Source organism: Thunnus maccoyii, chromosome 23 (genome assembly GCF_910596095.1).
Source record: "Thunnus maccoyii chromosome 23, fThuMac1.1, whole genome shotgun sequence".
Classification (NCBI taxonomy): Eukaryota; Metazoa; Chordata; class Actinopteri; order Scombriformes; family Scombridae; genus Thunnus; species Thunnus maccoyii.
In genome coordinates this window covers 13,356,494-13,372,796 of record NC_056555.1, presented here as the reverse complement: position 1 = coordinate 13,372,796, position 16,303 = coordinate 13,356,494, and the positions used below count along the sequence as shown (strand labels likewise).

At 40.5% G+C, this 16,303-nt stretch overlaps 1 protein-coding gene across 4 annotated transcripts in view; it reads left to right on the top strand.

Moving 5' to 3' along the window:
* LOC121890551 (ELKS/Rab6-interacting/CAST family member 1-like) overlaps positions 1-16,303 on the top strand; it is a 139,249-nt gene that overhangs the window by 79,498 nt on the left and 43,448 nt on the right. For all 4 annotated transcript variants that reach the window (XM_042402950.1, XM_042402949.1, XM_042402952.1 and 1 more), the window contains one exon: positions 473-633. In XM_042402950.1, coding sequence (XP_042258884.1) covers positions 473-633 — 161 coding nt within the window. The remainder of the gene's footprint in view (positions 1-472; positions 634-16,303) is intronic.

The following is a 16,303-nucleotide window of genomic DNA, read 5'->3' as shown; positions in this document are numbered from 1 at the left end:
TCCATGGTCTAGGTGTGTGTGTGTGTGTGTGTGTGTGTGTGTGTGTGTGTGTGTGTGTGTGTGGTGTGGCAGTAAAGAGCATCCTCTCACCATGAGAAGCAGAGTGACCTCAACACACCAACCTCAGACATTAAACTGACAGACTGATATACACTCAGAGAGGGACGCAGGCAAAACATGTACAGTAGAAGGCAGAGAGAGAAACAACATAGAGAGAGAAAAGAAAACATGGAAAGAAAAACGACACTTTTGATTTTCTGCAACGGTGCATCTTATTAACAGTAGTTGTCAGATGCACATGCGGAGAGGGAGAGAAGGAGACACGTCGACACACAAACATAATCTGTCAACCATATCTGTGGGAAACAGAAGTGACTGAAAGATCTGAAGAGAAAAAAAAAAACAATCTCAAATTTTATTGAGACAGAGAAGCTGGAGTCAAAATGTGCTTCAATGTGTTTGTGTGTGTCAGGTGGAGGACCTGCTGGTTGCCATGGAGAAGGTGAAACAGGAATTGGAGGTGATGAAAGCCAAGCTGTCATCAACTCAACTCTCACTGGCCGAGAAGGAAGGTCACCTGACTTCCCTGCGAGCCGAGAGGCGGAAACACCTGGAGGAGGTCCTGGAGATGAAGTAAGAATACAAAAACACACATTTTAATACCTTTTATTTGTGTCAGCATGTAAACCAGACGAACATTAACATTGACAGGTCCAAACTCTTTCTGTTGCTGATGTCATTTGTCAGGTTTCCAAAGATACAAACAAATGTCTTTCCATCCATCTACCTACATATTCATTGGTCCCCAGATCTATTTATGTCTCCATCTTCTATCCTTATATTCAGATTTGCACGCACTCATATGCACATAAAACGAAACATACTTTCCCTTTTATTCACAGCATTCTTAAGCCATGCATCGTTTTAGTTTTACATGGTGGGGTTTTGAAATATCCCACTCAAATGGAATTTTGTTTGTGCTCCTCATAGCAGCAATAAAAATTGATGAAATATTTAACAACACCACTACGCTGGATGCTTCACAGACCTTTCCTGTGGACCGTCAGTGGAACATGTTTTCAACATGCATACTGAGCTTATGGACAGATGTGATTTGATAAGTTTCTGTGGGCATCTTAATGCTTTTTTCACCATGAAACAGGGTCGCAGTTAAAACATTGTTGTAACTACTGTGATTCTAAGCTGACTGCAGCTGCTGTCCTCAGCACACGAGCAACTACAGTCTTGTCAGAGCCACCTTTCAAGCTTTCAGGGGTTGAGTGTTGCTGAGGCGCTCTGTCCTACCGTATCACAGTCTACTATCTCTTAAGTTCTTTTCATGCAGGGGATCATGTGAGATAACTGCATTGAATTTTCATGATCGTATGGTTCTCGTGGGAGAATGTTTGTAGACGTTCCAGGCCGAAGATACGGTGATGAATTCAGATGTTCACAGTAATGTGGAAAATAGAAAAACTGAATCTCTACATTAGAATGTGCATGTGATTGGCAGCAAATAACACAGTGTATTTAACTTCCTGTATTGTTTCACCTTTACTTTATTACTTGTCTTTTGGCACATCAGTAAACATAACATTTATTTTTAAAGCTCAGACCTTCAACACTTTCCCTGAAATTAGCAACTCTTGTGATATCTCCAGTAGTTTCCCATGTTGCTTCAGTGTTCCAGGAAGGTGGTCACTGGTCACATTGACTTGATCTTCACCCGACACCTCATCGACTCTCTCTTTCCTCTCACTCCCTGTCTTTACCTCCCTCTCTCCTTCCTTCTTTTATCTCCTCTCTCTGTCTCTCTGCACTTTAAAGCCATAGACGTAAGTAGCGTGTTAATGCAATAACCATGTACCGCTGTCCAGCTCTTCATATGATTGATTACATACACAGACACCCGCACACACACACACACACACACATACTGTAACTCAGTGTAAATTTTAATGTAATTTTAATAGATGGGTTTGCATTATAAGTGCAGCTATGAGGAGTCCAGCAGTCTGATGATTCCACGTATTTTCTGCTGTTTTATATCCTCACTGAGAGCAACGAGGTCTTATTTAGTGGAACGATGCTTTGACCTAAAATAGAAGCCAGAAAGACAATGTCCTTGTTGGCATGTCCTGCCTGTTTAAACATGCTATGGGACTATCTTTTACTGTGGCATCATGGGAAAAAGAGGGCATGTGCTGTGACTAAGTTTTCCTGCGCTCCGTCCTCAGTGATTTCTACCAACATTGCATCTCTTTGTTTCTTTGAGAGAGAGAGGCAGGGAGAGTGTGTGTGTGTGTGTTCAGCAGCATGTCCATTCACAGCCCAGGTGAGCAAGTTATTGGCCGTTTTATCGCCGTAGTAACAACCCGTGTGATTATTACAGGCATCAGCGCTTCAGAATGCGTGGCGGTGTTTTCATATGTGAATTTGCATGTGTGCGTGCGCACGTGTGCAAGCACTCCGTGATTGATTTATTGACGTCAAGATGTGTCCAGTGTTCGTTTTAAGAAAATAAAGGCCTACCCTGATGAATATTTATATTACTGGCACACACATAAACACACATAAACAGACACACACAGATGTAACTTTACTGTATGTGTATATTCACACAAACACAATAAGACATGCACAGACCACCCTACTCACAGGCATAATTAGATTTAACAGTCTCCAGTGGCCAGTTGAATCTGTGCTATCATTTAACTTCACCGGCATACAGTTTGTGTGTGTGTGTGTATGAGTCCATTGTGGTTAACATCAGTATTAGGCTCCAGTCACCGCTGTTGTTCCAACTTGTATTCTGAGCTGCGGTGTGACCGTGTGTTTCCATACACAGCTCATACCTACTGTGCAGAGACCAGATATTTACTCCGCTGATCGTCTCTGGTGTTTCTGTAGCAGATATACAGACTGCATTGTTTAGTCATGTGACAAAATACCTATGACTAGCACATTCAGTATGCAACTGCAAATTGTTTATTAGACTGTTTCCATGTGATGTTAGGTTGTTCAGTTCCTCTACATGGAAGTTGTGTATCTGCAGGGATATTTAACCTCAGTTTTGCTTTTCTTGTGTCAGGTGTTCTGGCTGGTTTTTCATGCAATCACACTGAAGCCAAACTTAAATTTCCACAATTATATCGTCAACTTGCCATGTGACTAAATGATAGAATGAATAGATTAGATAGCTTTGACTCCTGTGTGTCTGTACCAGGGTAGATTCACTCTTTTCAGAAGGCATTTTTGCACTCTTGATGTTCTCATACACTAAGGGTATTTTGGTGCCTTCTGTGGCCAATTTTATTGACCTATGAAATGTATCACATAATGGGGGATAAACAGCTAAATAAACAGTTTTTCACTCCATTTAAAATAGTAAAATCTCTGGCAGCAGCCTGTTACAGAGGAACTTGGTGCTCTTTTCCCCTCTGTCCACAAGCAGTATTTCTAGACGATAACCAGCAGATTTTTTTAAAGATATTACTTATTTACAATTGATACAGTGGTCAAAGCAATGGGTTTTTTCATTTTCATGCTCAGTCTTACCAACACTACCATATTCCACCTCTATACTGGTTGTTTTCTGGTTTTTAAAAAAGGCAGCCTCAGTTTTCTCACCAAGAACACGCTGAAAATTCTTCTTTTAAAGGCTCCCATGAATCGTCTGCAGGCGCTCATGAAGGATTGTCCCATTCATGTGTGATTATTTGACAACTTACTGAAAAAAGACAGCACTTTCAACTCTGCCTTTGCATAATACATGACATTTTTCAGGTACTAGAAAGATATTCCTTTCACATATTTGGGATATTGCATATTTTTGTCACTATTTCCCCCTACGTGAGAAGTTTCTATGTTTCAGGTAGCTGCTAGTTGTCTCGCTTTGACTTATGTACATGACGTGATTGCTCATATTTTTCACAAGACATTAGGGTTTGGTCAGCAAATACGTCATTTGTTTCAGGCTTTCTCCCACATGTAAAACATGAGATGTTTAAGGTGGCTGCGTCCTGTGTGTCCATATATCTCCGTGTAATGCACATGAAACTGTCTGTGCGCACACAGGCCGCCGTAACTCTTTGGGGTTTGATGTCTGATTTGTTGCCCAGTTTTACATTGGTGTAAGGTTTAATGTTACTGTAAGACATGATATACGATACTGCATGTTTCAGAGGTTTCTGGGACAGACATAGAATATATTAACACACACACACACACACACTCCCATACAGAAACATACCAACTACAGCTGGAAGAACGCACACACTGACATTCTGTCTCGCGTTCCCGCCTTCTCTTGTTTCCTCCTTTTCCTTCAGTTGGTGGTTCACACACACACACACACACACACACATATATATATATATATATATATATATATATATATATATATATATATATATATATATATATATATATATATATATATACACATATATTTATCAGACCATGGTCACTTAGGACATTACATAGATTTACATTCATTTCTTGGAGACTTACCCTAACCCTAATCACCTTTTTCTCAATTGCGGACACGGCTTTTGTCCCCAGTTGGACAAGCCGTCCCCAGTTAAGTGGTCCTAAGTATGAACTTTGTCCCCAAAAGTAGCCTATGACAGACCACACACACATACACACTGCAGCGTAGTTTGTGCAAGTGTCTATCTATCTTTGTGCTGTAGTTTTCACCAGCTGGTTGCATATGTCCTCTCTGCTCCAGTCCCTGATGTGTATTGTTAGTTTGCGCGTGTGTGTGTGTGTGTGTGTGTGTGTGTGTGTGTGTGTGTGTGTGTGTGTGTGTGTGTCCAAGAACATGTCAAGAACATATGATAATATAGGAAGAAAGGATCAACATACATTTTAATATGCACATACATAAAACCAGATGCGCACACCCACAAGCAAGTAAAGGCACTTTATACACATGCATGGGCACACACAGATGCACCCTAATCCAGAGAGAGAAAATACAAAAAAACAGAACTACACACACACACGCATCTGCCTTCAGGGCTCCAACATGCGACTTTCCCACTGATAAATCATCTGCTGTGACCTTCACACATGCATGCACACGCTCGTAAAACACACACATGGACGTATTTTCTTTCTGATATACATTAAATACGCACAATACGTCTGCATGTGTGTTGTCATGTTTGGAGTGTGCAGGTGTGTGTGTGTCTGTTATAGCCAGGTGGAGGAATTTGCTGACAGTGTGTGTGTGTAACAGCAGGGTGTCAGGTCTAAAATCTCAATCTGGGTGAATTAAAGCCTATTTTACTCTCCACTGTTCTGCTTTATTGACATTCAACACATATCTCTACTTCATCTAATGCTCTCTCTCCCTCTCTCTCTCTTCTTTCCGTTTGCCAGTTTAACACACATGCATGTCTTTTTGGTACAGGACTATGGAATTGATGAAATTGATGGAAGGTGTATGGATGCTGAGGGAATGATTAATGTAAGATGAAGATTTTGTTTGGCGTTTGGAGTATTTTTAAAGCAAAGAGAGGGAAGAGGAGGCTTCTAATGCTTATTTTTTAGGTTTTAGTCTAGTAAATTTTATTGAGGCAAATCACAAACTTGCTCAGAGGGCGTTACAGTCTGTACAGCATATGACACCCTCTATTCTTCATACCTCACTTCACATGAGGAAAATCTCCCAACTAAAAAACCCTCCAAAGGGAGGTTGTAATAAAAGTATAATTTCCGCTATTTTCAATCTTTTCCTAATTTTTTGGTTTTTACCATGCTTAAAAAATCATCACTTACCTCACTGAATATGATTAAAATGCTTCCTTTCAATATAATAACACCCATACTGCAATTACACAACTTTAACAGTTGGAAACTCGTGGTTTATTGAAAATATTGCTGCTGACAGTGATTTGCAGCAGTTTTCTAATACTGCAAAATTACAGCAATGCAAGAAAATAACAGAGAAGTAATCACTGCCTTCAGGGCAAGAGCTGAACTTGGTTTTGTTGAGGTTTATCAAAGGTTATGCTTCAATCAGTTCATATCAAAGAGTATGATTAATGGCTAGAGGTTTGACTTTTTATGCAGAAATATTGGAGGGATTTTCCAAAAGAAGTAGTCGTGATAAATCGTTGCAATCACAAGATTACGTCATCCTGGAAGGACCGTAAGAAGTGACGATTAACCAGTTAGTTCAACAGTCCAGTCATAAAACACTACTTTTTAGCACTGTATTTACATATATATCATGTGAAAAAGCAGAACAACGTGGTTTCTTTGCGTCAGTACAAAAGTGTTCTTCATGTGTTTTACTCATTAGAAAACCCCACATCCAAAATAATTTGTGCATGAGGTACAGCGAAATATTTCTTGATTTCAAAATAGTCAATTGAATCATGTGAATATTGCTAACAGTTTGGATTTGACAAAGAGCAGGCTGCGAAAGTAGAGGACCTAAAAAAGTGAACGAGGGAGGGAGGAAGTAAGAGGAGAGTAGATGGGCAGGAGAGGAGAGGAGAGGAGAGGAGAAAACACAAAACAAGAAGGGTAAAAGAGTGCAGAGAGGACAAACCAAGGAGAAAAGAGGAGGGAAAAGAGAGTTAAGAGGTTAGGGCAAGAGTTATACAGTAAATCTCTTTCTTTGCGGGTGGGGTGGGGGACAGTAGGAGGATAATAAAATGAAAGAAAAGAGGCAGAAATGTTTTTGGCAAAGAGAAAATGAGGGAAAGAGAAAAGGAGAAGAGGAGAAAGACAGCTGTCCAACAACAACTTGGTTCAGCCAACAGAACTGCATGATATCCCGAAGAAATTATATTACCTCCATCTCCGTCTCCCTCGCTCCTTACATTCATCCATCAATCTTTCAGGCTACAGTATAGAATATATTGAATGTATAACCACGTATGTGATGTCCTCCTCCTCTGCATTCATGCAACATCTTTTTTTTCACCTTATGCACAAAATTGTAGCCAGATTTATTGTTCATTATTTTTTGCCATAAAAGACTTTTTATGAGCATTAAAATCAGAATTAATTTGCAGCAGCAAATGTTCTGAAACATAAAACAGCAAGATACCGATTTCTGTTTATTTGCAAGGTTGTTATGGAAATTGTAATATTAGGGATGCTTAAATCCATTTATCATAAAAGAAAACATTCAGGCGTCACAATAAAAAGACCTTGCTGTAGAAAAATAAGGGCGGCGATGCACTTGTCTTTTTTTTTTTTCTGGCAATGCAAGTGGTCAAGGCCTCCCACATCTTGCAACAAAATGTGTCACGTTAGTTTTGTTTGCTCTAGCAGGGAACTAAAACATGATATTTTAGTTGTTTTCTCTGTGTGGGAGGCTGCCTCAGGCTGTGACTAACTAGAGATAATCACATACTGGGTAGTGATTCACAGGAATTTATTTTGTAAAATTAAGCAATGCCAAAATCTATTTGGATATACTGTAACGTGATCTTCCATATGTCTGTAAGAATCAAGTTCAACATATCAGAATTAGGGATGTCCCCCAAAACCCCGTTCTGAATTGGAACCTGTTCCAAAATTTTTAAGAAGACTTATGGTCGTGCTGCGGCCTTTCCTCTCTGTCCTCTCCTTTGCTGTTTGTGTCAGTGTTTGACCGAGGGTGGGGCTCAATTCGTCCTCCTCCACAGACATACACACTCACACGCACACACGCACACACACACACACACACAGAACGGACAGCAGAGCAGAGAGGCCGCGGTGGAGACAGTGACGGTGAAGTGAAAGACAACATTTTATTCGAGTTAACGACAACTGCGTTTGTTACTGTAAGTGCAGTAAAACCTTTGCAAGTAAAAATCACATAAGAGTAATTTATCAAACCACCTGTTCAACAAGCATAAACATGTAGAAAAGTGATATTTTCAACCATTTTGCCCACAGTCTCTATCCACTGCTGTCACACAACCACAGCGCGCTTGTTAGGCTAATAGCTAAGTGTTACAAACTAGCTAAAACAAAAGCTGTCTGCATGTAGCCTAACTGTTTAGCTTCGTTTGCAACATATATTCAAATCTGGCAAATACTTTTAAATTTAGCTACTGGCTGAGACGGCAGCCCCCTCTTCAAACCAGCCCCTCCGGTACCTGCAGGCAAGTGAATCACATCAGCAGCAGAGGGAGGGAGACAGAAGACAGGAGGAATGACTGATAGTGACTGATGTCTGTGTTCTTCATTCTTTCTTAACTTCATTCAGTATTTTCATGTCAGGAATATTATTTATTTTATTAACATGTTAGATTTGTTTCCGGTGAGATATTATTAAGTGTATGTAGTGACTTTTTTGTGGTAAACATTACGGTTGCTGCTCTAGAAACAGTATTTAGTTATGTTTAAAATATAAATCTGTTCTAATCCTGTTCTGAATTCATTATTTTTTTAATTCTTTAGTAATGAAAAAGAATGGATAAGAGTATTGATAAAGAACTGGACCGATAAGGAGAATCAATAAGAGTAGTAGTATCAATCAAATCCTAACGATACTCATCTTCTACTAAGAATGAATCTTTTAATGGTTTGAGGGTCCTTTAATCCGATTTGTTGCAGTGTAAAAATACACACTGCGTCTCTTAAAATGTGAGTAATCCATCTACAGAAAGTCTGTTCATTCACAAACACTTGCGCTACATGTATAATTAGACTATATAGAAAGTATGTAGACACACCAACTTGCTGCACTGTCTTCAGCCTACTGCAGCGAGAGACCCTTGGCTGATGCCTCAAGGTGAACACTATAAATTCAATTTATTTCTCCTTTGGTGCTCTCTTCTCCGTTTTATCTCCCTCCCAACCTCCCTTCTAACCCTCAACCTTTCCCTGTACCCCTTCCGCCATCCCTCCCTTCATTCCTGCCGTCCCTCCTTTACTGGCTCCGGCATTCCTTCCCTCCATCCCTCCCGTCCTTTTTCATGTCTCATTCCTGCTTTCCCTTCCATCCTTTCTTCCTTCCTTCCATTTCTCCTCGTTCTAAGCGTACATCTGTCTGGAAACGTCATTATCACCTGATTTCTGTCTGTCTGGATGTGTTTCTCCTTATCTGTCCTCCTTTGTCTTCACTGTTGTCACTACACACTGAAACTAATCAATAGTGTGTGCGTCTGTGTGCGTGTGTTTGTGTGTGTGTGTAGTCAAAGATCCTATTTTCAACGGCTCTGTCAATGGAACGACAGCTCTGCTCTTCACTGCCGTAACTAACAACATGACTGCATGTGTTAAAGACACACACACATACACACACACGGAAGTTATCCCATCACTAACAATGGGAATACATGTTGCCCTCAGATATAAGACACACACACACACACACACACACACACACACACACACACACAGCGTCACTTGCAAAACCAGATGAGACAGCATGACTGCTTAGAAGCTTTCACTCCCAGAGGAATGCTTGGAGATGTATACCCACACACACACACACACATGCACATGCATAAAAATACATCCTCCCACACAAATGCATGTACACATGCTTATGGCAGCACACCAAACACAGAGACAAGTGCTTTGATCCCCTCAGACAGCAATGAGATTAATCCACAGTGTGCCAAAGCAAGTCTGTGTGCGTCTGTGTATTTGTTGTGTGTTATGTGTGTATGACAGATATGTTGAGAGCTTAGTATGGCAAAAAGGGGCATGCGGTTTGACACTTAGTCGTACAAGCTCAAATCAGGGCGCCTCGCTCTCTCGTCTCCCTTTTTTCTCGCAATTTTTCTTGCACTCTCTGTACTTGCATTTCTTGCCCTCTTCTCTCTGACTCCTGCTCTCTTCCTCTGCCCTTTTTTGAGTTTTTTTTTTTTTCTTTTCCCTTGTGAGAAACTGAGGGAGAGATTGGAATCAGGGAAAATAGAAGCAATAAAAGATGTGCGGCAGTTAGAAGTCGTATTTAAATAACAGGGTTTTCTGAAACTCTCTGAAACCTTCAACCCAGTGATCTTCAGCTGTATATACAGCCGAGAAAAAGGAAAAGGCCTACTCTCTCTTTTTGTATTGTCATGCGTATTGTTGTTGCCTTATTTCGTGTGTAATCTAAATATGTATCACAGGTCTTTTGCAACAGTTAAGCGCACTGATTTGAGTTGAATTCATTAAAAGGGGGTTTTGGAAACAAGCACATAAGGAAGAGAACAGAGCAAAATGTTCCCGAAAGATGGAAGGAAACCAAAATCAAAAAGGAACAAGTGGAGAGAAAGAGCAGATAAAGGAAAAAAGGATGCGGCAAAACCTAAATTCGCCTGTTTTCCTCAACTGATTACAGGTTGTGCGTGCCAGGCCATCACACAGATCATTAAACAGCAATTAAAGAGGAAGATGGAGCATTGAAGAGGGAAAACATATCAAAAAGTAGCAAACAAAACATGCATTTTTTTTTTCAAAGCCTCTGATTGTACGTTGTGAGTGCCAGACGATTACATTTCTATTCTGGAAATAATAAAACTGAAGTAGACAGACAGGCAGAGGAGAAGAGTGAAAAGCTGGAATTAGCGTACTTTATGCATCCATATATAAGAATCCTTACTTCTGATAGGCTTGTTACAACACGTACTGAAGAAAGGGAGAGAGAGAGAGAGCAAGACATCAGGTGGCGAAAGATATATTAAAGATCTAAAACCTGACAGCTGTGACATCAACAGTATAATCACTGTTATAAATTAATGCTCGATTACAATGTAAAGATCTCATTTCAAGACTTTATCCTCCTTAATGGGAAAGTTGGCTTTCTGTGAGGTATTCAAGTCATTGGAAGCGCACAGCGAACAAAGAAACTGAGCACATAAACCCACAAGAGACGTGATTCTGTATGCAAATATAAACAATAGATTATGTTCCAGCTGAAATCTGATTATGAAGTTAATCACTGGATTTTTATTTCGCACTTAAAATGTCAACTAACTGTCAAAGATACTGAAAATCTTTTCCACTTTTAAGTCTTTTGTAAATGTAAGAACTTGCAGAAGTGGAAATGTGAATATGGCTCAGTTTTAACAACTACAAATCATCCATTCTTTTACCGTACTTTTGACCTTTTTGAGTTCCTAACTTACACACGGCCATTTAATTGGACTTATTTCTGCACAATATGACAAATAATTAGCAGATACTTGAAACCTGTGGGTTGATTTGTGGCTGCATTTGTTTTTGTTATAGGATTACATCATCCTTCGTAATGCAGTCGAGAGTGCAGATTGATTTGAAAAGTCTGCATTACCTCTTCATTTTAATGTAATTTGACAAAATATATATGGACGTTTATCCGTTCTTGTTCACTCTTATCGACATATTTCAGTCTCCAGAATCTGCTAATTGATTTTCAAAGTGAATGAAATTGAATGGAAGCCGATGGCTGCCTGAAAGATCAATGAAAACATTTAAAATGATTAGCAGTATATTTGTCATAAATGGTCAAAAAACAGCAAAATCGCTACTAAGATGAGTAGTTTTTTAACAGATACTGACATGCACTCACATAATACACACGTCCATTTTATCTGAAACTGAGATTTACTCGACTGTGCTTGAAGAGGGTGTAAAGTTGTAAAGCATTTTTAAAGACATTTGATTTGATATCGTTTGTCACTCTCACGTTGTCAAATAAAGCTTTTCTTTTTCTTAAATAATATTTAATAAATATTTAGGAGTCACAGGTGTCCGTTAGTGTGGTAAATGTTACAGGAGTCAGTTTGTGCTGCCAGATTGTAAGCAGATGTCTCGGGCTTTCTCAGCGTAGAAATGGATTTACTGTACAGAGCGACAGTGAAGACAAAGCTGCATCTTTAGTCACACTTCTGTATGTGTGTGTGTGTGTTTGTGTGTGTGGTCCCACGGAAAGAACGAACTCCCGCAGACCATGGATAATGCATTTTTACACCTTTCTTATTAGTCACAGTGTGTGTTTTTAAATGTGTGTGTGTGAGAAAGAGGGAGAGAGAGTGTTTTTTAAGAGAAAAAATGGAGCGAGAAAAAGGGGAAATATGTCAAGAACAGATCCTCATTCTGTCATGCGGTAGTCCCACCTGCCCTCCTCTCTGCCTCCCTCTCTCTCTCTTTCTCTTCCTCTCTTACTGCTTTTGTCTCTCTACCTCCCTTTCCTGCTACTCCTTCCCTTCCTCTCTCCATCCCTTCACGTCTCTTTGATTTGTTTTCCCTCCAAATCCTCCAGTTATTTTACTCCCTTCCCTGTCAATGCTGTTTCTTTCTGCACTATGTGTGTGTATGTGTGTGTGTGTGTGTGTGATTGTGTGTAAGCCTTCTCGCTGTCTTTCTTTAAGCCTCTCTGATGTACAACAGCTCCTTGAGGGGAGCTTTTCTCTCTCTCTCTCTCTCAAACACACACACACACACACTCTCTTATCCTATGCACCAGCTTTATTTCCCTAACTCTCCCTTTCTCCCACTTTTCCCAATTCTGTCTGATGGTCTCTCGCTCCTTCGTCTCTCTCCGTACTAAATCATTCATGTCCAGTGTCTCTGACCCACTTCCACTATAGTTTAGGATACACACACACTTTCAAAAAGATCTTGCCAGCAACCCCACTGTTCTCAGTGTGTTATTATACGACAGGCTACTTTAATCTGAGCAGCGTCAGTCAAAGATACAACAACGTTTCTACCAAATCAGGATCTGCTAATCAGCTATTTTGTAGTTTTGTCTGTTTATTACCGTCTTAACATACAAGTAAACTCTCCAGAACAGTAAACACATTTTGTTTTTGTGGTGGTAAATAAAAGCTTAAAGGGCATTCTTAACTATAATTCCAGATAACCATTTATCATTATGCCACATTTTGAACGCACTAGTATCCCTTTGATGTTTTCGGTTTAATGTGGCCCTCGAGAGCAATTTCAAAGTTCTGAATGGACGTAACAACCGCGGTAGGTGTCGATCATTTTTGCTAATAACTGCTGTTATAATCTAGTGAAGTGAAACTTAGCGTTGGCGCTTTAGCAGCAGAGAGAGAGGGAGAGCAACAGTAAATGGTTTTTCTATAAACCAAAGCTTTATTGACTGTCTCCGCTTTGATGCTGCACACATGGCAGTCCAGCACGAACAAATGTTTCATAAAACCTGCTCTGATGTGTGTATTCGATGCTCTGCGTTTTCTCTTCCAGGGCTATAAAACCAGTGTGTGTATGTGTGCTTGTGTGTGAACAAAAGTGGAGTAAAGCCTTACTTTAAAGGTATTATCAACTCCATGTCAGATAGATATATGTTGTATATATTCCAATGTATAGATGTGTGTTATACAAAGAGAGGCCTCCAGCTTTATTCTTCTCACTCTTGTTTCTTTACTTTTTTCCGTCTTGCTCCTCAGTATTTTAAGCTGTGAGGCATAGTCGCAGATGAGAATAAGGGGCCCAGTGCTCACTGGTTGTCTGCCCCAGGACAGAAGCTGTCAGCTGGGAGAGAAATACTACTCTGCAGGGCAGCTCTACAATGGAGACAGAGAAACTTGTGTGTGTGTGTGTGTGTGAGTGTGAGAGAGAGAGTCAAAAACAAAGACAGAGATAGACAGATGGAGGATTTATAAATTGATTTAATTTTAATCCTCATGCAGAAGTAGATTATGCACAGTCATGAACACCAGAACCAATCATAGATGTGTGTGTGTGTGACGTGTGTGAGTGTATGTGTGTGTGTGTGTGTGTGCGCGCGCCTGTGTGTGTGGTCTCTCGACTGTAAGCCACCTGATTATCAAGGAAAAACTGTCAGAAAGAATCAGAACGAGAGGGTTCAGGGACAAAGAGTGAAAATAAAAGATATAAAGTGAGTAGCAAAAGAGGTTTTCAGTTCCTCCTTTTCCTCCCTCTTTCACAGATTTCTTCAATCCATGTCTCCATGCTACTTCTGTGTGTGTGTGTGTGTGTGTGTGTGTGTGTGTGTGTGTGTGTGTGTGTGTGTGTGTGTGTGTGTGTGTGTGTGTGTGTGTGCGTGTGCGTGCGCCTCCAGGCAGCATTAGCTACCACTAAGAGCCAGCTGTGCCCTCCTGTATCTCATTCTCCTCATCTCTCCTCCACTCTCTTTTCTCTTTAAAACCACACTTTTTCTTCCATTGCAGTTTGAATGAAGGTGATTATTTCTCTCCTCTTTCTTCTTTCTGATATACAAAACAGTACTGTTCAGTAAATCTTTAACAAGATTAAAGTATACGAGTTTACTGTATACCTGTTATGTCCGTGCAACGCCGATGTGAATTTCAAATGTGGGGTTGTAGAAAATATCTGCCTCCCTGCTGGAATTTGATACTTCAAAGTTTTGTGTTTCTTACATAGTAAAATAAATTGTGATTTAGCTGTAATATGAAGTGCATTTACCTCAAGCTTAGTCACTCATCTCCCGGTGCTTCTGGACACATCCTCAGTTGTGTTCTTACAAACTCATCAGATTTATCATCAGGTGTTTTGGGTCCTTTTTCGCTGTCATTTTCCTCCCCCCGGGCTATCCAGCTGAGGCTGATCTGACCTCAGCTTGCATCCAGGTGGCCACATCTCCAATTCCTCACAGCTGTCCTCTTTTAAGCCACATCCATCTTGAGGTTTTTTCTGCCTCTTGAACGCCTCTTCAGGGGTGAGCAATCGCCACCTCATACTTATAAAGTTTTCTGTCAAAGGTTACATTTAAGCGATCAACCTGCGGGACTTTGAGCTCCAGACGGATGATTTACAGTATTTGTCAGTCTCAGATTCGAGGACTGTGTCTGGTGTTAAAGTGATGTGATTGGAGATTTTTTTTTTTGTCTTCTCAGGTTCACCAACAGCAGATGTAATTTCTTGCATTTAGGGGACATGTCCACTTCTTCTGTTTCTTTCCTGTATTTCAGGATTTAGCTCCTAGAGCCGCACAAGATGATTTTTTGTGTCCTAACAGACTGATCAACCGCACCAAAATAGAAATCAAAGTAAACTTGAATTTGAATCCAAACAGAAAAGGTATCATGACGGGATAATTGCTTCTCTTTTAATTTATTGATGCTGTTATGTATATTTCAGCAAGTGCTATCTACTACTTTAATTCACTTTCACCTTTCGGTCTTTTTCTTTCACTTCTTTTTTCTTTTTTGATTGTTTAAAATAAATGTTAGTTTTCTAAAACTCATTCAGTCTATTTTATTGGTTAAAGCAAACTGAAGCAGATCATACTCCTCATGATTACAGTAAATATAATTATCACATTTTTCTTAATTCCACTTCATCCACTTTCACCACTCAAGTGAATCTGCTGATTTTATTGGCCTCAAAACTCATCCAGTTTCCAAATCTTGGCCAGAGAGCGTTGAGTAAAAGCTTCGTCAGAGTCTAGGTAGCATTATAAAGTCTTAACCAGTCGTTATGGTTCTCTGTAACTTGCAGATGTCTCAGCATGTAGAGGGAAACCTCCCTTCACAGAAATGAGGTCGAGCTTGACACGCACCACGTCCTACAGGGGTTAAAGAGTAAACTCTGGCGTCCTACAACCGGCCTCCAGTGTAACCAGAGCAGACAGTGTAACAGAAAACAATGGCGAGCAAGCTTTGTTCATTGGGAAACAGAGAGAGGGGATTATTTCTAAAATAGCTCTGTGTTTGTCTTAGACAGAGACTGGCCAGTGTCACACTGGACTGAATCTACCTTACCCACACACACACACAAAAGGACACACACATTCTCACACACACAAATGCACAGAAAAAAACATTGAACACACACACAGACACATTGAAATACATGCAGGTACAACCTTATAAGCTCACACATGTACAGAAACACATGCTGTCATGAACACAGACAGTGAGCTGTCACTTCAGCATACACTCTTACACACACTCCCTTAAACACACTGTAGATTGCCGTGGAGGGTGACAGTACGACGGAGATAACGCAGCACACACTGGAAGCTGCTCTGGTGTGTGTGTGTGTAGAAATATGCGAGTGATCTAAGACCAGGCATTAGTGTTTCTGATAAAGCGAGGGGCCTTAAGTGGTTTTAGGAAGGAGAGAGCCCCTTTGTGTGTGTGTGTGTTTTGTGTGTGTGTGTGCTGGGGTTGGGGTCAGGTGCCTGGCGCGTTTGTGTGTATCTGCTTACTGTCTGCCTTGTCACCCCAGCGATGACATCATGGCACACGACCGCCAAACAACGGAAAGAATTCCTCCCGTCTTCTTTATAGACAGGAGAGCGTGAGGAGGTGTAGAGATAGAGCGAGTGACAAAGGACGACGTGGGGTGTCTGTGAGGAGAAAGAGATGAGAAAGGCAGGGTGGGCGAGAGATACTGATAGAGAATAGGTGAGAGAGAG